Raw genomic sequence first — 25,926 nt, forward strand, 5'->3', positions numbered from 1 at the left:
CCTTACTCTACACTGAACTACCTGTGGCTATTGCTGCGGCACCTTACTACTACAAAAGACTACACACTGTGCTTAAATAAAAGGTATTTATTAACACACTACACGTTACAGTCTAATATTTGCTTACAATTATATATATCTATATCAATGGAATAGATATATATATTTATAGCACCACACCGCAATATAACTAAACAAACACACTAATACGGTCCTAACTACTCTAACACAGTCCCAAGTCCTCCGCAGGATCTAACTACAATTGCAATTATACACTTACATACACACAAATATCGGCAACCCACCCGCCTGACTACTCACTGTCCCTAAGGGGATAACAAGGGGTTAAAAACACAATTGTGGCACTGCAGGGGTTAATACATGCAGGCCAGGGATATAAGTTAGTGTCAAGGGAAGACTAGTCAGGGGTAACCCAGGAAAGGGTTAACAATTCTAGGGTTCCTGGATGGCAGGCAATGGAGGCGTTAATACCCCACAGGGGTGTCAGGGGTTAATGCTGGGTCTACACACAGGGTCTGAGGGGTTGATGTTGCCAGAATTCAGCAGCAGGCAGGGGTTAGGGGTAGGTGGATGGCAGGAAGGGGTTATTGGGCAGCAGCAGGGGTTAATAGGGGAGGCTGGGGCTGCAGGGGTACAGGGGACTGTGAGCTGGGGCAACAGAGCAAGGTACAGCAGGAGTTACTTCTGGGGTACAGGGCAGCAGAAGTTAAGGAATAGGCAGGGAAAGCGATACTTAGCCAGCTGCTCAACTTCGCAGTCCCTCTGTCTGCTCCGTCCTTCTGCTCTCCTCCTCTGGGCTGCTCTGGGTTCAACTTCTCTGGACTCAGCCCCCCTCCACCTCTCTTCTGAGCGCTGCCAGTCTCTTCCTCCAGTCAGGTATGTGCAGGGCTGTGTGTGGGTTCCTTCTCAGCGCTGCCTGCGCTCTCTCTCTCCTCTCTGTGGGGGGGCTGGTCTTCTTCAGAGCGCAGCATATCGCTGCCTGCACTCTCCTTTCCGCTCTGAGGGCCAGCTGTGCTCTCCTTCATGGGGCGGGGTGTGGGGATCTTGTCTTCTAGCGCAGCGCAGCCCGGATGGCTGCCTGCGCTCTTCTATGGAGGGGGAGTTAGGGATCCCGACCTCCCAAGCGCAGTGCCGCTGGGGTATTTAAACCCTGTGGCGCTCGCTCCCATTTTCCCGCCCTGCAGGCGTGCGCACGCATGCCTGCAGCCAGGTCCACGAGGGGCTGGCGCGGTTATATGACATCACCGCACTAGCCCGTGTTCCCAGGTGGGGGGATCCTTTGATCCTCCCGCCTGTGGAGATATCGCACATCTCTGGTGCTGTAATTACAGCACCGGAGGTGAGCGGCACACAGGGGCATGGGAACTCTTTGTTCTCATGTCCCTGTTAGGCATACTATCTCCGGCAGCGATGGTGACAAAGGGCAGAGGATCTATGCAAAATAAACTTCAGTACATCAAAAGAGGTTCTTGCTTGGTGCTTTTTATTCAATATGCGGCTAGAGTGTGACGTTTCGGATTTTCACGGCCTTTTTCAAACTAAGGCGCAAACAGAAAATTGTGTACAATTAGTGACAAAGGTAAGTGTATACATCAACAATATGGTCTCATAAATTGCAGTTCCATTAGTTACACAGATTGATATGTTATAACGGTTGACACATCTACCAGTAGAGTGATCTGCGGAAACGCTTAACATTGCATTCGCATAGCATATTCTCTCTTGATATCGTGCCATAGATGCAGTCAATAAGTTGTATATAATATATACTCCATAAGTTCCATGAGAGCAGAGCTCCAAGTCAAAACAGTTGGTTGCCCGAGTTCTGGCTCCAGAGTTCAGGAAAGCTATCTGAAAAGGTTCTGTACATTATTGATTAGGGAAATAGTGATACAAATAACCTACATACATCCTGGGACATGTGCTCTATAATGGGTGGAATGTGACAATACCTGGTGCCGCTCTGTGGTGGAGAGAAGAGGATGGCAGGAGCAGATGTGTGCAACAGCACTGAAGGAAGACGCCATGCCACCCTCGTTTCGCTGGGTAGACGTCTGCATAAGCGCTAATGCAGACGTCTACCCAGCGAAACGAGGCGTGGAATGCACAGGGACCTGGCGCATGTGCAGCAGCTAGGGATACAAGCGCGAACTACCTTAAATAGACGCCGACCAAACGAGCGTGGCATGGCGTCTTCCTTCAGTGCTGTTGCACACATCTGCTCCTGCCATCCTCTGGATCCAGAACTCGGGCAACCAACTGTTTTGACTTGGAGCTCTGCTCTCATGGAACTTATGGAGTATATATTATATACAACTTATTGACTGCATCTATGGCACGATATCAGGAGAGAATATGCTATGCGAATGCAATGTTAAGCGTTTCCGCAGATCACTCTACTGGTAGATGTGTCAACCGTTATAACATATCAATCTGTGTAACTAATGGATCTGCACTATATGAGACCGTATTGTTGATGTATACACTTACCTTTGTCACTAATTGTACACAATATTCGGTTTGCGCTTTAGTTTAAAAAAGGCAGTGAAAAGCCGAAACGTCACACTCTAGCCGCATATTGAATAAAAAGCACCAAGCAAGAACCTCTTTTGATGTACTGGAGTTTATTTTGCATACTAAACGGGGTAGGAACCCTACTTCCAGTTACAAAAAACTTAACCTGCAGCTCGTACCCAAGCATTTACTTACAAAGGGCAGAGGATCTTTATTGATCATCTGTCCTTTGAAGTGGCCGAAACTGGACATAATTGTCGGCCTCTCCTCAGCTGGGGGGGCACCATTCTCCGGCCAGCGATATCTAAGTATACATATCTATATAGATACTTGGGGCACATCTATATACATGTATATACACATACACCAACCTGGGGCAGTATTTGGCCCTATTTAGGTATATACATACATATAGATGTTTGGGGCACATCTACATGCATGTATATATACACAATATAATTCTGGGGCATAAATGGGCAGCAATAAGCCCACCCGCATATATATATATATATATATATATATATTATACATAGAGATGTATGCTGACAAGGGGGCATACATACATCTCTATGTATACACCCATACCACCTGGACTGGCCCATGCAAAAGGGCCAATATATATATGCATATATGTAAGGGCATATATGCATATATATTTAACACTTCCCTCAACAGTCAGCAATTCTTTAGATAATTGACAACTACAGAACCTTTGATGCTAATAGTCCGTTGTCCAGATAGACAGTACTCGCTCACACTGGGTTTGAGAGGACAAGTATAGGCACTAATTACCAGGAAGTTGCTGAGAACAGGATACCAATACAATATATGGCTTACATTATTTTCCTAAAAATTCTTAAAAATCTGTATTAATCTGTATTTCCTACATGTGCATAATTAAATTCACCTACTCGCCTTCACATGCTATCAATGGGGTTATTAACCCCTTAGTGACCACCCATACGCCTTTTTACGGTGGTCACTAAGGGGCCTTAGGATGGGCCGCCGCTTTTTTAAGGGGGAACCCGTGCAACGGAGAGCGGTGACCCGGCTCTCAGAGCCGCTGCCCTGCTCTAACAGCCCAGACTGGCAAGAGTGCTGAAGGGGCTGTTTAACCCCTTAAGGACACAGGGCGTACATGTACGCCCTGTGTATTTTCGATCACTGCCGTGCGGCTGGCAGTGATCGGAACCCGGTGCCTGCTCAAATCATTGAGCAGGCACCTAGGCTAAATGCGCGGGGGGGTCCCGTGACCCCCCCATGTCGGCGATCGCGGCAAACCGCAGGTCAATTCAGACGTGCGGTTTGCTGCGATTTCTGCAGTTTCTGATCAGAAACTTTAGTATTCCTAAAATATATCTGTACCCCCTTCCCCTGCACCCCTGAGTGATTTTAGCCCGGTGGGAGGTGCAGGGGGAGGGTTGCGGGCGGTGCGGCAGGCGGGATCACGATCCCCCGCCCGCCTCCCCTTGAATAATCGTTGGCTTCTAGTGGGTATACCAGGGTGCCAGCACATTGCTGACACCCTAGTATAAATGGCTGACATCTGCGATGCGATGTCAGCCGTTTAACCCTTTCCATACCGCGGTCCGTACGGACCGCTGTATGGAAAAAGTTAACAGTAAGAGGGAGCTCCCTCCCTCTCCCATCGGGGGGCTGCAGTGCCTTTGCAGCCCCCCGATGGGAGAGGGAGAGAGCCCCCAGACAGCCGCCCGACAGCCCCGTCCTTACCCTTCCCCGTCTGCGCAGTTCTGACCACTACTGAGCAGATGGGGAAGGTTCCTATGGCAACAGGACGCCGTCTCAGGCATCCTGCTGTCCATGGTGCTGAACAGATCTGTGCTAAAAGGCATAGATCTGTTCAGACAAAGTGTAAAATACAGTACAATATATATTGTACTGTACTGTATTATACAGACATCAGACCCACTGGATCTTCAAGAACCAAGTGGGTCTGGGTCAAAAAAAATGTGAAAAAAAGGGAAAATAAAGTAAAAATCAAAAAACACATTTATCACTGATTAAAAATGAAAAAAATAAAATTCCCTACACATGTTTGGTATCGCCGCGTCCGTAACGACCTGATCTATAAAACGGTCATGTTACTTTACCCGAACGGTGAACGCCATAAAAATAAAAAATAAAAAACTATGATGAAATTGAAATTTTGCCACCTTACTTCCCAAAAAAGGTAATAAAAGTGATCAAAAAAGTTGCATGTACGCCAAAATTGTAACAATCAAACCGTCATCTCATCCCGCAAAAATCATACCCTACCCAAGATAATCGCCCCAAAACTGAAAAAACTATGGCTCTTAGGCTATGGAAATACTAAAACATGATTTTTTTTTGTTTCAAAAATGAAATCCATTGTGTAAAACTTACATAAATAAAAAAAAAGTATACATATTAGGTATCGCCGCGTCCGTATCGACCGGCTCTATAAAAATATCACATGACCTAACCCCTCAGATGACCACCGTCAAAAAATATAAATAAAAACGGTGTAAAAAAAGCAATTTTTTGTCATCTTACGTCACAAAAAGTGTAATAGCAAGCGATCAAAAAGTCATATGCACCCCAAAATAGTGCCAATCAAACCGTCATCTCATCCCGCAAAAAATGAGACCCTACTTAAGATAATCGCCCAAAAACTGAAAAAACTATGGCTCTTAGATTATGGAGACACTAAAACTTTTTTTTGTTTTAAAAATTAATTCATTGTGTAAAACTTACATAAATAAAAAAAATTGTATACATATTAGGTATCGCCGCGTCCGTGACAACCTGCTTTATAAAATTACCACATGATCTAACCTGTCAGGTGAATGTTGTAAATAACAAAAAAAAAAAGTGCCAAAAAAAGCTATTTCTTGTTACCTTGCCGCACAAAAAGTGTAATATAGAGCAACCAAAAATCATATGTACCCTAAACTAGTACCAACCAAACTGCCACCCTATCCCGTAGTTTCTAAAATGGGGTCACTTTTTTGGAGTTTCTACTCTAGGGGTGCATCAGGGGGGCTTCAAATGGGACATGGTGTCAAAAAAAAACAGTTCAGCAAAATCTGCCTTCCAAAAATCGTATGGCATTCCTTTCCTTCTGCGCCCTGCCGTGTGCCCGTACAGCAGTTTACGACCACATATGGGGTGTTTCTGTAAACTACAGAATCAGGGCCATAAATAATGAGTTTTGTTTGGCTGTTAACCCTTGCTTTGTAACTGGAAAGAAAATATTAAAATAGAAAATCTGCCAAAAAAGTGAAATTTTGAAATTGTATCTCTATTTTCCATTAAATCTTGTGCAACACCTAAAGGGTTAACAAAGTTTGTAAAATCAGTTTTGAATACCTTGAGGGGTGTAGTTTTTTAGATGGGGTCACTTTTATGGAGTTTCTACTCTAGGGTTGCATCAGGGGGCTTCAAATGGGACATGGTGTCAAAAAACCTGCCTTCCAAAATCCATATGGCGCACCTTTCACTCTACGCCCCGCTGTGTGGCCGTACAGTAGTTTACGGCCACATATGGGGTGTTTCTGTAAACGGCAGAGTCAAGGCAATAAAGATACAGTCTTTTGTTTAGCTGTTAACCCTTGCTTTGTTAGTGGAAAAAATGGGCTAAAATGGAAAATTAGGCCAAAAAATTCTCAAATTACATCCCCATTTGCCAATAACTCTTGTGCAACACCTAAAGGGTTAACAAAGTTTGTAAAATCAGTTTTGAATACCCTGAGGGGTGTAGTTTATAGAATGGGGTCATTTGTGGGTGGTTTCTATTATGTAAGCCTCGCAAAGTGACTTCAGAGTTGTAGTGGTCCCTAAAAATTGGGTTTTTGTAAATTTCAAGATTTGCTTCTAAACTTCTAAGCCTTGTAACATCCCCAAAAAATAAAAGATCATTCCCAAAATAATTCAAACATGAAGTAGACATATGGGGAATGTAAAGTCATCACAATTTTTAGGGGTATTACTATGTATTACAGAAGTAGAGAAACTGAAACTTTGAAATTTGCTAATTTTTCAAAATGTTTGTTAAATTTGGTATTTATTTATTTTTTTTACTTCATTTTACCAGTGTCATGAAGTACAATATGTGACGAAAAAACAATCTCAGAACGGCCTGGATAAGTCAAAGCGTTTTAAAGTTATCAGCACTTAAAGTGACACTGGTCAGATTTGCAAAAAATGGCCTGGTCCTAAGGTGTAATAAGGCTGTGTCCTTAAGGGGTTTTAACACTTTTTACATGCAGCGGGCAGTGGCGCCTGCTGCATGTAAAGTGCTGACAGAGGGAGCGGACTCCCTCTGTCTCCCATCGGCACCCCGTAAATGCGATCTTGGAGTGCCGATGTGTGTGAAGGCTAGCTGGGGTCTCGTGTTGGCCCCATACCAGCCTTGAGTAATTTCCAGCAGGCTGCGCCTCTCTGGCGCAGCCTGCTGGTCAATGTCAGAATAGCACTGACCTTAAAGAGGACCTTTCATCGGTCCAAACATTGTAAGATAACTGTCAGGCTATGTAGAGTGGCACCCAGGGATCTCACTGCACTTACTATTATCCCTGGGTGCCGCTCCTTTCTCCCGCTATGTCCCCCAGTATTTTCGCTGACTTGGTAACACAGGGAGGAGCCTGCCCTTTTTCTCCTGGACGTCTCCTTCTCCCAGGCTGTAGCGCTGTCCAATCGCAGCGCAGAGCTCACAGCCTGAGAGAAGGAGGCGTCCAGGAGAAAAAGGGCAGGCTCCTCCCAGTGTTACCAAGTCAGCGAAAATACCGGGGGACATAGCGGAGAGAACGGAGCGGTGCCCCGGAATAATAGTAAGTGCAGTGAGATCCTGGGGCACCGCTCTACATAGCCTGATAGTTATCTTACAATGTTTGGACCGAGGAAAGGTCCGCTTTAAAATGCAATGCACTATAGGGATAATGCATTTCATTTTAAAATCAATCAAAAAGCTGTCTGTTAAAGACATAATAACAAGCGATGGATCTTGGGAAGTGGCCATGTAGCAAAAACTATATGTATTTGGTATCAATGTAATCATAGTGACCCAGAGAATAAAGATAATGTTATTTATACCGAAAAATGAACGCCATAAAATTTATAATGTAAAAACGCAGTATTGCTGTTTTTCCCATCTCCCTCCCAGAAAGAGTAATAAAACTTGATCAGAAAGTTGTGTTCCCCAAAAATGGCGCCATTAAAAACTACAACTTGTTCTGCAAAAACAAATCCTCAGAAAGCTATATAGACAGAAAAATAAAAAGTTACAGCTCTTTGAACGCTACGATGAAAAAAGGAAGAAAAACGCTTGGTCAGTAAGGCCCAAAACAGGCTGGTCACTAAGGGGTTAAAGGAGTTGTCTCATCTGAGACAATGGGGGCATATCACTAGGATATGCCCCCATTGTCTGATAGGTGCGGGTCCAACCGCTAGGACCCGCACCTTTATCGAGAACAAAGCGGGCCAAAGTGGTGGCTGGAGGACTCTGCTCCGGCCACCTCCAAGCGCTCTCCCCATAGAAGTGAATGGGAGCGCACCACGCATGACCAGCCACTGTTTCCATTCACTTCTATGGGCCTGAGTGAAATAGCCGAGCCAGTGCTGCGCATGCACAGTGCATCCTCCACCACTTTCGGGGCTCCGTTTAGGAAATAGGTGCAGGGACCCGCACCTACCAGAAAATAGTGGCATATCCTAGCGAACTGACCCCATTGTCTCAGATGAGACAACCCCTTTAATGTAAATGCACGAAAAAAGGATACATAAATAAAAAAAGTAAACTAAAACGAGGAATTACCAAATTTAAAACAAAAGAAGGAAAGTATATGGAAGAAGATAAAGCACTAGCTGACTGCCTCAATGAATACCTCTGTTCAGTTTTTACAAAGGAAAATGAAGGAAAAGGACCTCAGTTAGGAAGGAAGACTAATGAATCTTTTGATGCATGTGTCTTTACAGAGGAAGAGGTTCTAAATCAGCTGTCTAAAATTAATACAAATAAGTCACAGGGGCCTGATGGGATACACCCAAAGCTATTAAAAGAGCTTAGCGGTGAACTGGCAAAACCATTAAAGGGAACCTGTCACCGGGATTTTGTGTATAGAGCTGAGGACATGGGTTGCTAGATGGTCGCTAGCACATCCACAGTACCCAGTCCCCATAGCTCTATGTGCTTTTAATGTGTAAAAAAAAAACGATTTGATACATATGCAAATTAACCTGAGATGAGTCCTGTCCCTGACTCATCTCACGTACAGGACTCATCTCAGGTTAATTTGCATATGTATCAAATCGTTTTTTTTACACAATAAAAGCACACAGAGCTATGGGGACTGGGTTTTGTGGATGTGCTAGTGGCCATCTAGCAACCCATGTCCTCAGCTCTATACCCAAAATCCCGGTGACAGGTTCCCTTTAACAGATTTATTTAACCAATCACTGGTAACAGGAGTCGTCCCAAAAGATTGGAAATTAGCAAATGTTGTGCCAATTCACAAGAAAGGTAGTAGGGAGGAATCTGGCAACTATAGGCCAGTAAGCCTGACATTAATAGTGGGGAAATTAATGGAAACCATACTTAAGGAGAGGATTGTGGAACATCTAAAATCCCATGGATTGAAAGATGAAAAACAGCATGGGTTTACTTCAGGGAGATCATGTCAAACTAATCTTATTGATTTTTTTGATTGGGTGACTAAAATAATAGATGGCGGAGGTGCAGTAGACATCACTTATCTAGACTTTAGTAAGGCTTTTGATACTGTCCCACATAGAAGGCTTATCAATAAATTGCAGTCTTTGGGCTTGGACTCCCATATTGTTGAATGGATTAGGCAGTGGCTGAGGGACAGACAACAGAGAGTTGTAGTCAATGGAATATATTCAGACCATGGTCTTGTTACCCGTGGGGTACCTCAGGGATCTGTTCTGGGACCCATATTGTTTAATATCTTTATCAGCGAAATTGCAGAAGGCCTCGATGGTAAGGTGTGTCTTTTTGCTGATGACACAAAGATTTGTAACAGGGTTGATGTTCCTGGAGGGATACACCGAATGGAAAAGGATTTAGGAAAACTAGAGGAATGGTCAAAAATCTGGCAACTAAATTTTAATGTTGATGCAAGATAATGCACCTGGGGCGTAAAAACCCAAGAGCAGAATATAAAATCAGTGATACAGTCCTAACCCTCAGTATCTGAGGAAAGGGATTTAGGGGTCATTATTTCAGAAGACTTAAAGGTAGGCAGACAATGTCATAGAGCAGCAGGAAATGCTAGCAGAATGCTTGGGTGTATAGGGAGAGGCATTACCAGTAGAAAGAGGGAGCTGCTCATGCCGCTCTAAAGAGCACTAGTGAGACGTCATTTGGAGTATTGTGCGCAGTACTGGAGACCATATCTCCAGAAGGATATTGATACCGTGGAGAGAGTTCAGAGAAGAGCTACTAAACTAGTACATGGATTGCAGGATAAAACTTACCAGGAAAGAATAAAGGACCTTAACATGTATAGCTTGGAAGAAAGACGAGACAGAGGGGATATGATAGAAACTTTTAAATACATAAAGGGAATCAACAAGGTAAAAGAGGAGAGAATATTTAAAAGAAGAAAAACTGCTACAAGAGGACATAGTTTTAAATTAGAGGGGCAAAGGTTTAAAAGTAATATCAGGAAGTATTACTTTACTGAGAGAGTAGTGGATGCATGGAATCGCCTTTCTGGAGAAGTGGTAGCTGCAAATACAGTGAAGGAGTTTAAGCATGCATGGGATAGGCATAAGGCCCTCCTTCATATAAGATAGGGCCAGGGGCTATTCATAGTATTCAGTATATTGGGCAGACTAGATGGGCCAAATGGTTCTTATCTGCCGATACATTCTATGTTTCTATGTTATGGTGTGGGCCATGCAGTTTGTTTACTTGACAGTGACAGGACTGAGAATTGGAGAGACCTCGGTGTGCACAGTGTCCTAGCTGCAGTGATGATGTTCGGGTCACTTGATTAATCTTTGGCGCTATATGTAGTTTGTGTAATCGGGAAAGGCTGCAGGATAAGGCTACATTCACACAACAGTTAAAAATGGCACACAGCAGTTTTTTTTATAAATTGAACTCAATGGCGCTATTCACATGGCCATTTTTTTTTCTAAGGGGAGTGAATAGTGGTTGTGAAAAATGGGACTATTTTTAATGATCATTTAGACAGCAGTCCATCCATGTAATGGCCGTTTAAAATGGGTACACTAGTGGAAAATGGCCATTTATGGGTTAAAATATAAATAAATTGCCTTATCCGCTTGCACACACAAGGCAGTCTCTCTTGGTGCTGAAGGACCTGTGCTACCAACGTGATGACTTCACAATGCTCTCCCAGCATCATTGCTTAGGAGCGCATGGTGAATTCGTCCCACTGAGAGTGTAGGTCCTTTAGCACCAAATGAAGAGCGAATTTTCTGCCCCGTGTGGATAGGGGATCACTTTTTTAATGTATTGGAAGGATTGATAAATTATCTCATATGGGGGAGAAAAAGGGTTAGCTTGAAACAAAAATACTTATGGTTAGATGAAGAAGATGGTGGTTTGTCCGTTCCCTGCCTTAGAGGCTATTATTATGCATCCCAGCTTCAGTGGTTAATGACAGAGGACGACAGACTGCGTCATTTTCTGGCGGGTGAGTTTGAAGGTCTCCAATATAATATTATTAGTGTCCTGGAAACTGGGATTATAAAAATAAAGGGTAGGAAGTGCCCAATTAGCAATTTTTATAATTTATAATTTGCCTTTATATATGTATGATATGAGAAAAGAAACAGGATAAGGATAGATTCCCGATGATTAATGATAATTATGCAACAAATGCCTGTGTATATTACTGAGCTATCATTGCCTATGTTTTCTGTTTTCCTGTTTGTTTTCCTGTTTTCTCAAATTTTTATATGCTGAAAATGAAAATAAAAACATTCTAAAAAAAAAAAAAAAGAGCCACTTTTCTCTACACATGCAAGTGGATGAGAGGAGTAATTCCCCCCCCCCCACCTAAAAACAAAACCCTGCACATTATTAACATTATTAATTATTACTGATGGGGGCCACCCTGGGGAACATTATTACTAACTGGGGCCACTGTGGGGGACATTATGTTTACTGCAGGGATTGGTAATTAAATAAAAAAAGCAAATAAAAATCATCTAAATCAGCGGTCCCCAACCGCCGGGCCGCGGAGGATTGTTAGCCGGGCCGCGGCGATCAGGGCAGTCTTTAACTCTGTACTAATGAAGCGCTTCCATTATGGAAGCGCTTCATTAGTACAGAAGGGCCAGGGAGCGGTGAAGGATCTGTACTCACCGCTTCCTGGTCCTCGCCTCGGCTATCGGCTGTGCAGGTCTGCGCACAGCGTGAGGTCTCTTGACTGTGACCTCACGCTGTGCGCCGCTATACACAGCCAGCCGACAGCAGAATGAGGAGGATCGCGATGGTGACCAGGAGCAGGAGAGGTAAGTGTTTATTTTATTTTATTTTATTTTATTTGCACTGGGGGCTTATGGCTGACCAGTGGGGGGCTTATGGCTGACAGAGGGGGGCTTATGGCTGACCAGAGGGGGGCTTATGGCTGACCAGAGGGGGGCTTATGGCTGACCAGAGGGGGGCTTATGGCTGACCAGAGGGGGGCTTCTGGCTGACCAGAGGGGGGCTTATGGCTGACCAGAGGGGGGCTTATGCTGACCAGAGGGGGGCTTATGGCTGACCAGAGGGGGGCTTATGGCTGACCAGAGGGGGGCTTATGGCCTGACCAGAGGGGGGCTTATGGCTGTACCAGAGGGGGGCTTATGGCTGACCAGAGGGGGGCTTATGGCTGACCAGAGGGGGGCTTATGGCTGACCAGAGGGGGGCTTATGGCTGACATTGGGGGGGTTTTGTGGCTGTCATTGGGGGGGTAATGGCTGAACATTGGGGGGTTATGGTGACATTGGGGGGAGGTTATGGCTGACATTGGGGGGTTATGGCTGACATTGGGGGGGTTATGGCTGACATTGGGGGGGTTATGGCTGACATTGGGGGGTTATGGCTGACATGGGGGGGTTATGGCTGACATTGGGGGGGGGTATGGCTGACATTGGGGGGGTTATGAACAAAGGATCCCAGCAGTCGCGTCTTTGTGAATCAAATGTCTTTTATTCCATAGACCAGGACCAGGTTTCGGCAATGTGCCTTCATCAACAGGTGATGAAGGCACATTGCCGAAACCTGGTCCTGGTCTATGGAATAAAAGACATTTGATTCACAAAGACGCGACTGCTGGGATCCTTTGTTCATATTACTGTGGATTGACGTCCTCTCCCGTGCAGCGTGCATTTGAGTGAGTGCTGGTTCCCCACATCTAAATTGGGGGGGTTATGGCTGACATTGGGGGGGTATGGCTAACATTGGGGGCTGATAGATGGCTAAAGGTTTGGGGGTTGATCTGAGCCATTTGGGGTCTGATCTGAGGTCTGATTAACATTGGGGGTCTGATTGCTGGTCTGACCTGAGGTGTAATGACATTTTTTTTTTCTTATTGTTCTCCTCTAAAACTAGGTGCATCTTATAGGGCGAAAAATATGGTACAGTGCAGCAGAGACCAGTGCAGCAGAGACCATAGTCAGTTTATATAGTCATTATATAGTGTTATATATTTTAATATGCACCTTGTGTTTTGTTATGCGCGTGAATCAGTCAGCCCCCCCCCACCCCCTTTTGTGCCATGCCTTGTAATTTCTGTGGATTTTTTTTTTATTGGAAAAGTTCTAAAACTTCAATGCATTTTTAATGTTTTTTATCAATCATAAACTGTTTTTATTCTTCGCAGATGACTGTACCAGGAACTTAGAGAAACATCTGGTATCTTCAGATTTTGAAGTAGATGATTGTGGTATCACACGAGATACATTTGAAGAGCATGCCAATATACAACCCTCATCCAATCACAGCAACAATGCATCACTTGATTCTTTTAAACAGGTCCGATCTTCTGATTCATCACATACTGTAAGACAGAATAAAAGTCACAGAGGAGGTGCTAAACATCTAACAGCTTACGTAAAAGAGAATCCATTTTCATGTTCAGAATGTGGAAAATGTTTTAGATTTAAATCTCAGATGGTTACACATAACAGAATTCACACAGGGGAGAAGCCATATTCATGTTCAGAATGTGGGAAATGTTTTAACCGTAATTCATCTCTTCTTCTACATCAGAGAATTCACACAGGAGAGAATTTATTTTCATGTTCAGAATGCGGGAAATGTTTTACACAGAAATCAGCTCTTGATGCACATCAGAAAATCCACACAGGGGAGAAGCCATTTTCATGTTCAGAATGTGGGAAATGTTTTACACAGAAATCAGCTCTTGATGCACATCAGAAAATTCACACAGGGGAGAAGCCATTTTCATGTTCAGAATGTGGGAAATGTTTTACACAGAAATCAGCTCTTGATAATCATCAGAAAATTCACACAGGGGAGAAGCCATTTTCATGTTCAGAATGTGGGAAATGTTGTAATCGTAAATTTGATCTTGTTATACATCAGAGAATTCACACAGGAGAGAAGCCATTTTCATGTTCAGAATGTGGGAAATGTTTTAACCAGAAATCAGCTCTTGTTATGCATGAGAGAATTCACACAGGAGAGAAGCCATTTTCATGTTCAGAATGTGGGAAATGTTTTAACCGTAAATCAGATTTATTTTTACATGAGGTAATTCACACAGGAGAGAAGCCATTTTCATGTTCAGAATGTGGGAAATGTTTTAACCGTAAATCAAACCTTGTTAAACATAAAAAGACACATATAAGAGAAGCCATCTTAGCCCATTAGTGACCTCCCTTATGTATTTTTATGGTGGTCACTAACTGGTTTTATTCTTTCAGATACTCAGTTTTATAGGGAGATAAAACAGCACCTTGCTTTCAGTTACCAGAGGTAGCTGAGGGCTTGGAGCGATGATTGGGACCGCTGTGACCAAACAAACATAGTCTCCTGTATTTAATGAATATTGGTAATCAAAGGACAGATCCATTTAAAAGTGAAACTAAGTTTGTTTTTATATATATCTCCTCTAAACACAAATGTTTGGTGAGAGAAAAAAAAGATTGTCTCCCAAAGGTACCACCCTGCCTGTGATCGGTATGGGGACCCTCCATTCTTGTAAAATTTTAAATATAGGAGCCTATATGTGAAAGTCCAAAAAATAGAGCTGGATTCCCACAAGAGCTGGTGTCCAGACATGTGGAAAAAGGGGCGTCATTCACACTTGTAAATGGACAGTTATTTGCAGTCAAGTGGAATGACTGATAGGATGTAACAGTTTATAAGGCTGAAAAAAGACATCTGTCCATCCAGTTCGGCCTGTTATCCTGCAAGTTGATCCAGAGGAAGGCAAAAAAAAAAAACATGTGAGGTAGAAGCCAATTTACCCCCCTTTAGGGGGGAAAAATTTGTTCCCGACTCCAATCAGGCAATCAGAATAACTCCCTGTATCAACGACCCCTCTCTAGTAGCTATAGCCTGTAATATTATTACCCTCCAGAAATACATCCAGGCCCCTCTTGAACTCTTTTAGTGAACTCGCCACCAACACCTCCTCAGGCAGAGAGTTCCATAGTCTCACTGCTCTTACCGTAAAGAATCCTCTTCTATGTTTGTGTACAAACCTTCTTTCCTCCAGACGCAGTGGATGTCTCCTAGTCACAGTCCTGGGGATAAATAAATGATGGGAGTGATCTTTGTACTGACCCCTGATATATTTATACATAGTTATTAGATCTGCCCTCAGTCATCTTTTTTTCCAAAGTGAATAACCATAATTGTGATAACCTTTCAGGGTACTGTAGTCCACCCATTCCAGTTATTACTTTAGTTGCCCTCCTCTGAACCCTCTTCAGCTCTGCTATGTCTGCCTTGTTCACAGGAACCCTGAACTGTACACAGTACTCCATGTGTGGTCTGATTAGTGACTTGTAAACTATGTTCCAATCATGGGCATCTATGCCCCTTTTAATGCAACCCATTATCTAATTGCCCTTGGCAGCAGCTGCCTGACACTGGTTTCTACAGCTTAGTTTGCTGTTCACTAAAATTCCTAGGTCCTTTTCCATGTCAGTGTTACCTAGTATTTTACCATTTAGTATGTACTGGTGACTTGCATTATTCCTTCCCATGTGCATAACCTTACATTTGTCAGTGTTAAACCTCATCTGCCACTTATCTGCCCAAGCCTCCAATCTATCCAGATCCCTCTGTAGCAGTATACTGTCCTCTTCCATTTTAATTACTTTACACAGTTTAGTGTCATCTACAAATTTTTATATTTTACCGTGCAAACCTTCTACAAGATCATTAATAAATATATTGAAGAGAATAGGGCCCAATACTGTCCCCTGTGGTACCCCACTAGTGACAGTGACCCAATCTGAGTGTGTACCATTAAAAACCACCCTCTCTTTTCTATAACTGAGCCAGTTACTTACCCACATGCAGACATTTTCTCCCAGTCTGAGCATTCTCATTTTATATACCAACCTTTTATGTGGTACAGTGTCAAATGCTTTGGAGAAGTCCAGATATACGACATCCATTGATTCGCCGCTGTCAAGTCTAAAACGTACCTCCTCATAGAAACTGATTAAATTCGTTTGACATGACCGATCCCTCATGAAGCCATGCTGATATGGCGTTATTTGCTTATTTTGATTGAGGTATTCCAAGATCGCATCTCTTAGATAACCTTCAAACAGTTTACCCACGACAGATGTTAAACTTACCGGCCTATAGTTTCTGGGCTCTGTTTTTGTACCCTTTTTGAATATTAGCACCACATTTGCTTTGTGTCAATCCTGTGGAACACCCCCTGTCAGTATAGAGTCCTTAAATATCAGAAAAAAGGGTCTGGCTATGACATTACGTAATTCTCTTAGGATACGGTGGTGTATGCCATCTGGTCCCAGCAATATGTCTATTTTAAGGCTCTTTCACACTTGCGTTGTCCAGATCCGGCGTGCACTCCATTTGCCGGAGGTGCCCGCCGGATCCGGAAAAACGCAAGTGAACTGAAAGCATTTGAAGACGGATCCGTCTTCAAAATGCGTTCAGTGTTACTATGGCACCCAGGACGCTATTAAAGTCCTGGCTGCCATAGTAGTAGTGGGGAGCGGGGGAGCAGTATACTTACAGTCCGTGCGGCTCTCCGGGCGCTCCAGAATGATCACATGGATCACGTCATCCATGTGCATGGGGCGCTCTGACGTCACTCTGGAGCGCCCGGGGAGCCGCAAGGACGGTAAGTATACTGCTCCCCCGCTCCCCACTACACTTTACCATGGCTGCCAGGACTTTAGCGTCTTGGCAGCCATGGTAACCATTCAGAAAAAGCTAAACGTCTGATCCGGCAATGCGCCGAAACGACGTTTAGCTTAAGGCCGGATCCGGATTAATGCCTTTCAATGGGCATTAATTCCGGATCCGGCCTTGCGGCAAGTGTTCAGGATTTTTGGCCGGAGCAAAAAGCGCAGCATGCTGCGGTATTTTCTCCGGCCAAAAAACGTTCCGTTCCGGAACTGAAGACATCCTGATGCATCCTGAACGGATTTCTCTCCATTCAGAATGCATTAGGATAAAACTGATCAGGATTCTTCCGGCATAGAGCCCCGACGACGGAACTCTATGCCGGAAGAAAAGAACGCAAGTGTGAAAGGGCCCTTAGTCCTTTTAAGACTCCGCTGTACTTCTTCCTAGGTCAGAAAGGGCACTTTTTATGGGGAATTTACTTTTACAGTCTGCATTTTATCTGACAGTTTATTTTTTTCAGTGAATACAGTGGAGAAGAACATATTTAATAGCTTTGCTTTTTCCTCATCGCTGTCTGCAACTCCCCCCTCATTACTTTGTAGAGGGCCGACACCTTCAGATTTATACATTTTACCATTAATATAATTTTAAAAAAAATGTAGGGTTACTTTTATTCTCTTTGGCAATAAATCTTTCTGTCTCTAGTTTGGCTGCTTTTATTTGTCTTTTACAAATAAAAAAAAATTTCCTTCTAGTTTTTTTTTTTGCTTCCGCGCTACCCTCCTGTTTTAGTGATTTAAATGCTTTCTTTTTGTCATTTATTGCTTTCTTTACATTTCTATTGATCCACATTTGTTTTTTTCTTGTTCATTAACCTTTTATTCCCATAAGGTATGTACCTTTCACAATTAGGATATTTTTAAAAGCATCCTGAAATCTATTTTGTTGCTGTATTTTTATTTTTGAGGACTTTGTCCCAGTCAGTTAGGCCTATGGCCCCTATTAGTTGACTACATTTAGCTTTTTTGAAGTTTGGTATTTTTGTCCCTCCCTGAAGAAACACTCTTTTGAATGATAATTGGAAGGTTATTACTTTATCTTCACTATTTCCCAGGTGTCTTCCAACCTGCACATCTGTTGTTCTGTCAGGTTTATTAGTTAATACTAAGTCCAGTATGTCCGTCCCTCTAGTCCGGTCCTAAACCAGTTGGGAAAGGTAATTGTCTTTGGTTATTGCAAAGAACCTGTATCCTTTCAGATGTTTAGGTTTCAGTTTCCCAGTCTATATCTGGGTAGGTGAAGTCCCCCATAATAATGACCTCAGTAAGATTTGCTGCCTCATCTATTTAGTTTAGTAGTACATTTTCTGTGGTCTCTTGTATATTAGGTGGTTTATAATAAACTCCTATTAGTATTTTATTATTGTTTTTTTTTTTTTTTTCTCCATGTATTTCTACCCACAGTGACTCCACATGTTCATGTCCCTCAATTATATCTTCTCAGACTCTGGGTTTTAGACAGGACTTTACAAACAGGCAGACGCCTCCCCCTCTCCAGTTTTGGCGATCCTTTCTAAACAGACTGTAACCCTGTACATTAACTGCCCAGTCATAGCTATCATCCAACCATGTCTCAGTAATTCCCATTATTTCATAGTCCTCCTCACACATCACTAATTCTAGTTCCCTAGTTTTATTAGTCAGGCTTCTGGCATTAGTATACATACAATTAAGAGGTTTATGTATATTTTTTTTACCCTACACCTTTCCTTCTGTTCTACTCCCTCCTTCCATTCCTCCCATACTTCTATTACCTTGCCCCGGCCTCTATCTTCCCCTCCTATAATGTAATTACTCTCCCCCCACATCTTCTCCCCCAAAACAACTGACCCTTCCCCATTGAGGTGCAGCCCATTCCTACAATAGAGCCTGTAGCCGACACAGAAGTTGGCCCAGTTCTCCAGGAACCCAAACCCCTCCTTCCTACGCCAGTTCTGGAGCCTCTTGTTAACCTCCCTAATCTCCTGCTGCCTTTCTTGTGTGGCTCATGGTACAGGTAGTATTTTGGAAAACACTGCATTTGAGATCCTTGACCTAAGCTTGTGACCTAAATCCCTAAAATCATTTTTACTGATGTTCCACCTACCTCTAACTGAGCATGGGACAGCACAGGGGTAATCATAGAGAGAGGGGCTACCACTGATAAGAATAAGCTTGTCTGTGTGACACATTGTAAATCTATGGGACTAGTGTATCTTCAACCATACCTGGTGAAGAAAAAAATGTAGCTGGCCAGCTAAGACCTGTCCTAGGTTGCTAATATAGCTTATATGTTTATATAGATAGACCTGCTAATAACCTTAATGCAGTTCCTATGTTTATGTGTTAGAGACAAAAGCAGAGTTATTTACTGTGACTTCATGTTTTGGATGTCATATAACAGTTATATATTGTGTTCACAGAAGCAGAAAAGATAATATGCCTTTAAGATTCATTATATAATGTAAGGTAAGCTCAATGACACAGCAGAAACAACAGAAAGCATAGAGTTAAACTGTTGTTGCTGGGCAGGAGTCTTGACCGATCACAGCCAGCCTCACACACAGCAGCAGTCTTGACCAATCACAGCCAGCCTCACACACACAGCCTGTGTGGGAAATTCCCCCTAGCAGGAGCTGCTAGAATCATTACACCAGAGGAGAGAGCTGAAAAGACATCGACTCCACTAAGAGCTGTGTTTTATGGAAGCAGACAGGTCAAAAAAGGTATTTAAAACAGTTATATAATGTTGCTACTGTTAATATAGTGATGTCACGGATGTAGTAGGGGAGAACACCAAAAGACAATCAAGAAGGAAGAGTAAAGACACTAGGCCTCACCGCTAGGGAAGGAAAAGTGTCACCACCTATAAAACCCTGCTCCTGGCCCTAACTCCTATCTGTATGGGCACCTCTCTATGGTAGAGATACCCATACACGGGAACCTAGAAAACCCTTGTGACCCTCAGATGCCCTAAATATATTGACAGGGAAGAGACCACCCTGGTGAAGGAACTAGCGTCTCACTGAGGCCTAGTAAATAACCAGGGGGGGGATACAAAACATGACAAGCAGAACACAACTTCAGAGGGTGAAGGATGAACAGGACTTCAACAGACCAAGACCAAATGAAGCTATCCCAAGCAAGGAGTGATTGGGAAAGTCAGACTAAATAGGGCGAGGTAAAGGTCACATGATCCACACCTGAACAGGAGGTATGGACATACCAGCAACACACAGACAAAGTGAAACCAAAAGAGTCAAGAAACTATAAGGGGCAGTATGCTAAGATAAAAATACTATTTTAATGAAAACTGGGAGATAAAATGACGGCCCCACAGACAGACAACACGTAAAACCTATGCACATACACCAGGCGCACGTCGTAGTGCCGCACCAGGCGAGTGAGCAAAAGTTAGAAGACGAACACACACATATATATATATATATATATATATATAGGTGACGGACGCGTCTGATGGTAACAGAAGGCGGGCAGAACAGTGTGGAGACCAAATAAACTGGCCCTATTGCCTCCCTGCTTGTCCTAAGTCACCCTAAAGACTGTGTCCTAAGGACGGGGTCCAAAAAGCCCCGCAAGGGGTGGCCCAGACAGGAACTCTCTCCCTGTTAAGTGACCCTGATCAGGCCCTAGCAGAGGGGAGAGTATCCGTCCAAAGGAATGGCATATACAGCAGAATACAACAAAAAGAATGAGTAAAAATACCCCACTCAGTCATCCCCGGAAGGGTAAGGAGGGTGGGAAAATACTCGTGTCCCGACGCGTTTCCTCACTGGATGCCCCAAGATTCATCAGGGGACACGGGGCAAGAATGGCAGTTATCCTATTCAGGCTAGATAGCCCAGGAGCAGGGAAATGGCCTGCGTAAGTACTTCAGTCCTGGTGTGGCTGAGTGTGTATGGTTGGCAGCGGTCAGCATACAGCTATGTGTCCACCTTCACAGCTAGGACCCAGGGTGGTGGTGTCCGCTGTGGTGGGGTGACCGGCCAGAAACCAAAAGAGGCTGTCAGATCACTAATGCGTAGACAATCTTTCAGACCTTCTGAGACCTGTCACAGATGTTACAGTACCCCCCCTTCTACGGGTGACCTCCGGGCACCCAGGACTGACCTTATCAGGATGAGCTCTGTGGAATGCTCTCACCAGACGACTAGCATTAACATTGGTCGCTGGAACCCACATCCTCTCCTCTGGTCTGTACCCTCTCCAATGAACGAGATACTGGAGGGATCTCCGGAGAACTCGGGAGTTCACAATCCTGCTGATCTGAATTTCTAAATTGCCGTCCACCATGACAGGAGCGGGAGGCAAGGAGGGCGGCTCAACAGATTCGATACATTTCTTTAGCAACGATTTATGAAATACGTTATGGACTTTCAATGCCTGAGGAAGTTTAAGACGGAAGGCTACAGGGCTAACAATGGCAGTGATCTTATATGGACCAATAAATCTTGGGCCCAACTTTCAAGAAGGTACCTTAAGTTTAATGTTTCTTGTAGACAACCACACAGAATCACCCACTCTCAGGTCCGGACCACTCATACGTCTCCTGTCAGCCGCACGCTTATACCTGTTGCCCATCTTTTTCAGGTTATTTTGGATTTTCTGCCAAATAGAAGACAAAGAAGAGGAAAATCGTTCCTCCTCAGGAATGCCGGAATTTTGAGCACCAGAAAATGTACCAAACTGTGGATGGAACCCATATTCTCCAAAAAACGGCGACTTATCAGTGGATTCCTGTCTACGGTTATTTATGGCAAACTCAGCTAACGACAAAAATGAAGACCACTCTTCCTGATTCTCTGAAATAAAACATCTCAAGTAAGTCTCCAGATTCTGATTAGTGCGCTCCGTCTTGCCATTCGACTGAGGATGAAAAGACGAAGAGAAGGACAATTGTACACCCAGACGAGTACAGAACTCTTTCCAGAATCTGGAAACAAACTGAGTCCCTCTATCGGACACCACATAAGATGGAATGCTATGTAGTTTTTCCCGATGTTGTCGACAAACACCTATGCAAGAGTTTTAGCATTGGGTAGACTAGGTAATGCAATAAAGTGTGCCATGTTACTAAAACGATCTACAACCACCAGAATCAGTTTTTCCCGAAGAATTCGGTAAATCTGTGATAAAATCCATGGATAAATGGGTCCAAGGTCTGGACGGGATGGGCAATGGAAGCAAAGATCCTGAAGGCCGAGTATGTGTCACCTTAGCACGTGCACAGGTACCACAGGCTGACACATAATCCTCAACACACTTACGCAACCCCGGCCACCAAAATCTGCGAGAGATGAGATCGACAGTCGATCTACTCCCAGGGTGCCCAGCAAGCACCGTACAGTGATGTTCCTCAAACACCTTGTGACTTAATTCGGAGGGAACAAACAACTTCCCCGGAGGACAAGAGTCCGGAGCATCCTCCTGTACCTCCAACACCCTGGATAAAGAGCGGATATGACTACCCCTTCAGATAAAAATGGGACTAGGGTCATTAGACTCGTTCCCCCCCCCAGAAAAGCTACGCGACAAAGCGTTCGCCTTGACGTTCTTAACCCCAGGGCAGTAAGAGACGAAGTTAAATCTGGTGAAAAACAATGACCATCTAGCCTGCCTTGGGTTCAGTCGCTTAGCCAACTCCAGGTAGGCCAGATTCTTGTGATCCGTAATTACCGTAATAGGGTGAATTGCTCCTTCCAACCAATGCCGCCATTCCTCGAATGCCAACTTAATGGCCAGCAATTCCCTATTTCCCACATCATAATTCCTTTCAGCAGTAGAGTTTTTTAGAGAAAAATGCACATGGGCGCCATTTACTAGGTGAAGGACCTTGCGACAAGATTGCTCCTAGCCCTACCTCGGACGCGTCAACTTCAACAATAAATGGCTGAATCACGTCCGGTTGCATCAGAATAGGGGCCGAAGCAAAACATTCTTTCACAGCAGAAAAGCCCTGTAATGCCGCATTAGACCAGACAGAAATATCAACACCCTTCCTAGTCATGTTTGTTAAAGGTTTAACCACCGATGAAGAGTTCAAGATAAATTTACGGTAGTAGTTGGTAAACCCCAAAAACCGCATAAGCGCTTTCAGATTTTCGGGTCGATCCCAGTCCAACACGGCACGGACCTTCTCGGGATCCATATGAAAACCTGAGGATGAGAGCAGGTAACCCAGAAATTGCACTTCCTGTACAGCAAATACACACTTTTCCATCTTAGCATACAACTTATTCTCTCTTAGGATCTGTAACACCTGTCTCACATGATCCTGATGAGTCTCCATATTAGTCGAATAAATTAGTATGTCATCAAGGTATTGTCACGGATGTTGTAGGGGAGAACACCAAATGACAACAAGAAGGAAGGGAAAGACACTAGGCCTCACCGCTAGGGAAGGAAAAGGGTCACCACCTATAAAACCCTGCTCCTGGCCCTAACTCCTATCCGTATGGGCACCTCTCGATGGTAGAGATGCCCATACACAGGAACCTAGAAAACCCTGGTGGCTCCTTCCCTGGTGAAGGAACCAGCGTCTCGCTGAGGCCTAGTAAACAACAAAGGTGGGGGGGGAATACAAAACACAACAAGCTGAACACTTCTGTGGATGATGGACAAACAGGACTTCACCATGAACCCCACTCCAGCTCTTCCAAAAACCAAATGAAGCTCGCCCACAGAAGTAGCTGCAACAGGAACAGCTACTGGGACCTGAACAAGCTGGAGTTCTCCTAAATTTATTGGCTGTTCCTCCATATTAACGATTTGCAATGTTATAATCTGTGTGTCATCCACTGAAGAATCAACTTCTTGAGGAACTACGCCTTCCATGACTTCAGTTTTCATCTGAAGTATAGTAGAATCAAGCTGCTCCATCATAACCATCTGCACATTGCTATTAACATCACTGGACACATCATTTACATCTGTCTGACTCTGCACCATGACAAAACCATCTTAATCTGCCCCACCCTCTCTTCGCCTCTGATAAGTCTTTGTTTCTTTTCATGAAGGACTCAGAATCTTCAACAATGGCTTCTGCCATCTCTCCTTCCATTTTGACGAACTCTCCTGCCCCGCCGCTACTCTGCAGCTCCTGCGGTCTCCTGCAGTCATGCTCATCTGACTGCATGCAGTGTCAGGTCATAGGGCTGTACACAGTCAGGACACAGCAGAGCGGCCTCTCCTGCTCCGCTACTCTCCAGCTCCAGCGGTCTCTCCTGCAGTCACGCTCATCTGACTGCGTGCAGTGTAAGGTCATAGGGCTGTACACAGTCAGGACACAGCAGAGCGGCCTGTCGCCGATGAGATGGACCGGAAACTCACAGTCTAGCTGTTTGCTTAAACCCCTCAAGGAAAGCAACCCCCATTAGGAGCACACACACCAGCAAACAAGGCCCACACCATACAACATACACCACAGGTGGGGAAGGGTAAACAGAAGCAAGCAGGAGGGAAAGCAAGGGAAAACAATATAACAAATAACGGTGGCTCACACAGACATAATCACAACAGCCCAGGAGCAGAGCTCCTCACCAAGCTGACAACAAAATACAAACTGACCTCAGGCTCCACTACGCCAACATATAAGGAGGCCTGAGGTCACACCTACCAAACAAACCTTAACCCCGTGCACACCAAAGCAGGGAAAACACCATAACAAATACACATTGCCAGAGGCAACAACATGCAAGGCAACCATGTCATGGCACACACCACAAAGGCCGTGACACTGCCCCCGCATGCAGATACAGCAACACGTTGCCGCAAGCAACAGCAAGAGTTAAGTGTCACAGCGGACACCAAAGGCCGTGACAGGTATACAACAACAAACCTCCCCACCAGATGATGAAAGATGTCATTGACAAAGTGTTGAAAAACCGCAGGAGCATTGGTTAACCCAAAGGGCATGACCAGGTTTTCAAAATGACCTTCAGGGGTATTAAATGCGGTCTTCCACTCATCCCCCTCCTTGATCCTTACCAGATTATATGCCCCCCTCAGATCCAACTTAGAGAACACCTTGGCACCGACAATCTGACTAAACAAATCCGGAATCAAAGGAAGTATCAAGGTAAGGATCACGGACGGTAATACGATTGAGCTCCCGGAAGTCCAGGCATGGTCTCAGGGTACCATCTTTTTTCTTTACAAAGAAAAACCCAGCAGCCACTGGGGACTTGGATGGTCTAATATGTCCCTTTGCCAAACTCTCGGTAATATACTCTGGCATGGCCTTTCTTTCGGGTTCCGAAAGATTATACAACCGAGATTTGGGCAATTTAGCTCCGGGAATAAGATTGACGGGACAGTCATACTCCCGTTGCGGAGGCAACTCCTGATTACCACTCTGAGAGAAAACATCTGAAAATTCTGAAATGAACGAGTGTACAATTTTAGTGGTAACCATAGAGAATGATGCATTAAGACAGTTGTCCATGCAAAAATCACTCCAATCGAGAATCTGTCTCGCTTGCCTGTTGATGTTAGGGTTATGTTTGCTTAACCACGGTAAGCCCAACACCAACGAAGCAGACAGACCCTCCAATACATAGCAGGAGATAGATTCCTGATGCAAATGACCCACTCTTATGAATGTCATTCACTACCTGTGACAGGCATTTTTGGGTGAGAGGTGCTGAGTCAATTGCAAAGACAGAAATACTTTTCTCTAATGCATTAGTAGTCAACCTATGAATGCGTACAAACTCTCCATCAATTAAGTTAACTCCTGCCCCACTGTCGATAAATGCTTTGCTTTTCACAGTTTTGGACTGTAGCTCCACCTCGGCAGACAGGAGAAAACGGGTACTACCAATAAAATATAATAGCTTTTCTTGCTCCCCAACCACACCACCAATAGTAATTTGAGGATTAAAAGTTTTTTTCTTTTTGTTTACACCTTGATGCTGCAAATACGGACAAATATTCACAAAATGTCCCTTCTTGCCACAATAAAAGCAGACTCCTTTCACATGACCCAAGCTTTTGCCAGGAGTAGCTCCT

The 25,926-nt window shown here is 44.1% G+C and overlaps 2 protein-coding genes across 2 annotated transcripts in view; one reads left to right on the forward strand and one right to left on the reverse strand.

The window, feature by feature from the left end:
• Nucleotides 1-14,389, forward strand: part of LOC121004233 (gastrula zinc finger protein XlCGF17.1-like) — a 90,179-nt gene extending 75,790 nt beyond the window's left edge. Inside the window, exon 2 of the mRNA XM_040436396.1 lies at nt 13,667-14,389. Coding sequence (XP_040292330.1) covers nt 13,667-14,389 — 723 coding nt within the window. The remainder of the gene's footprint in view (nt 1-13,666) is intronic.
• LOC121003515 overlaps nt 1-25,926 on the reverse strand; it is a gene marked incomplete at its 5' end in the record, with an annotated part of 1,598,977 nt that overhangs the window by 1,209,998 nt on the left and 363,053 nt on the right.

This window comes from Bufo bufo, chromosome 6, assembly GCF_905171765.1.
Source record: "Bufo bufo chromosome 6, aBufBuf1.1, whole genome shotgun sequence".
Lineage (NCBI taxonomy): Eukaryota > Metazoa > Chordata > Amphibia > Anura > Bufonidae > Bufo > Bufo bufo.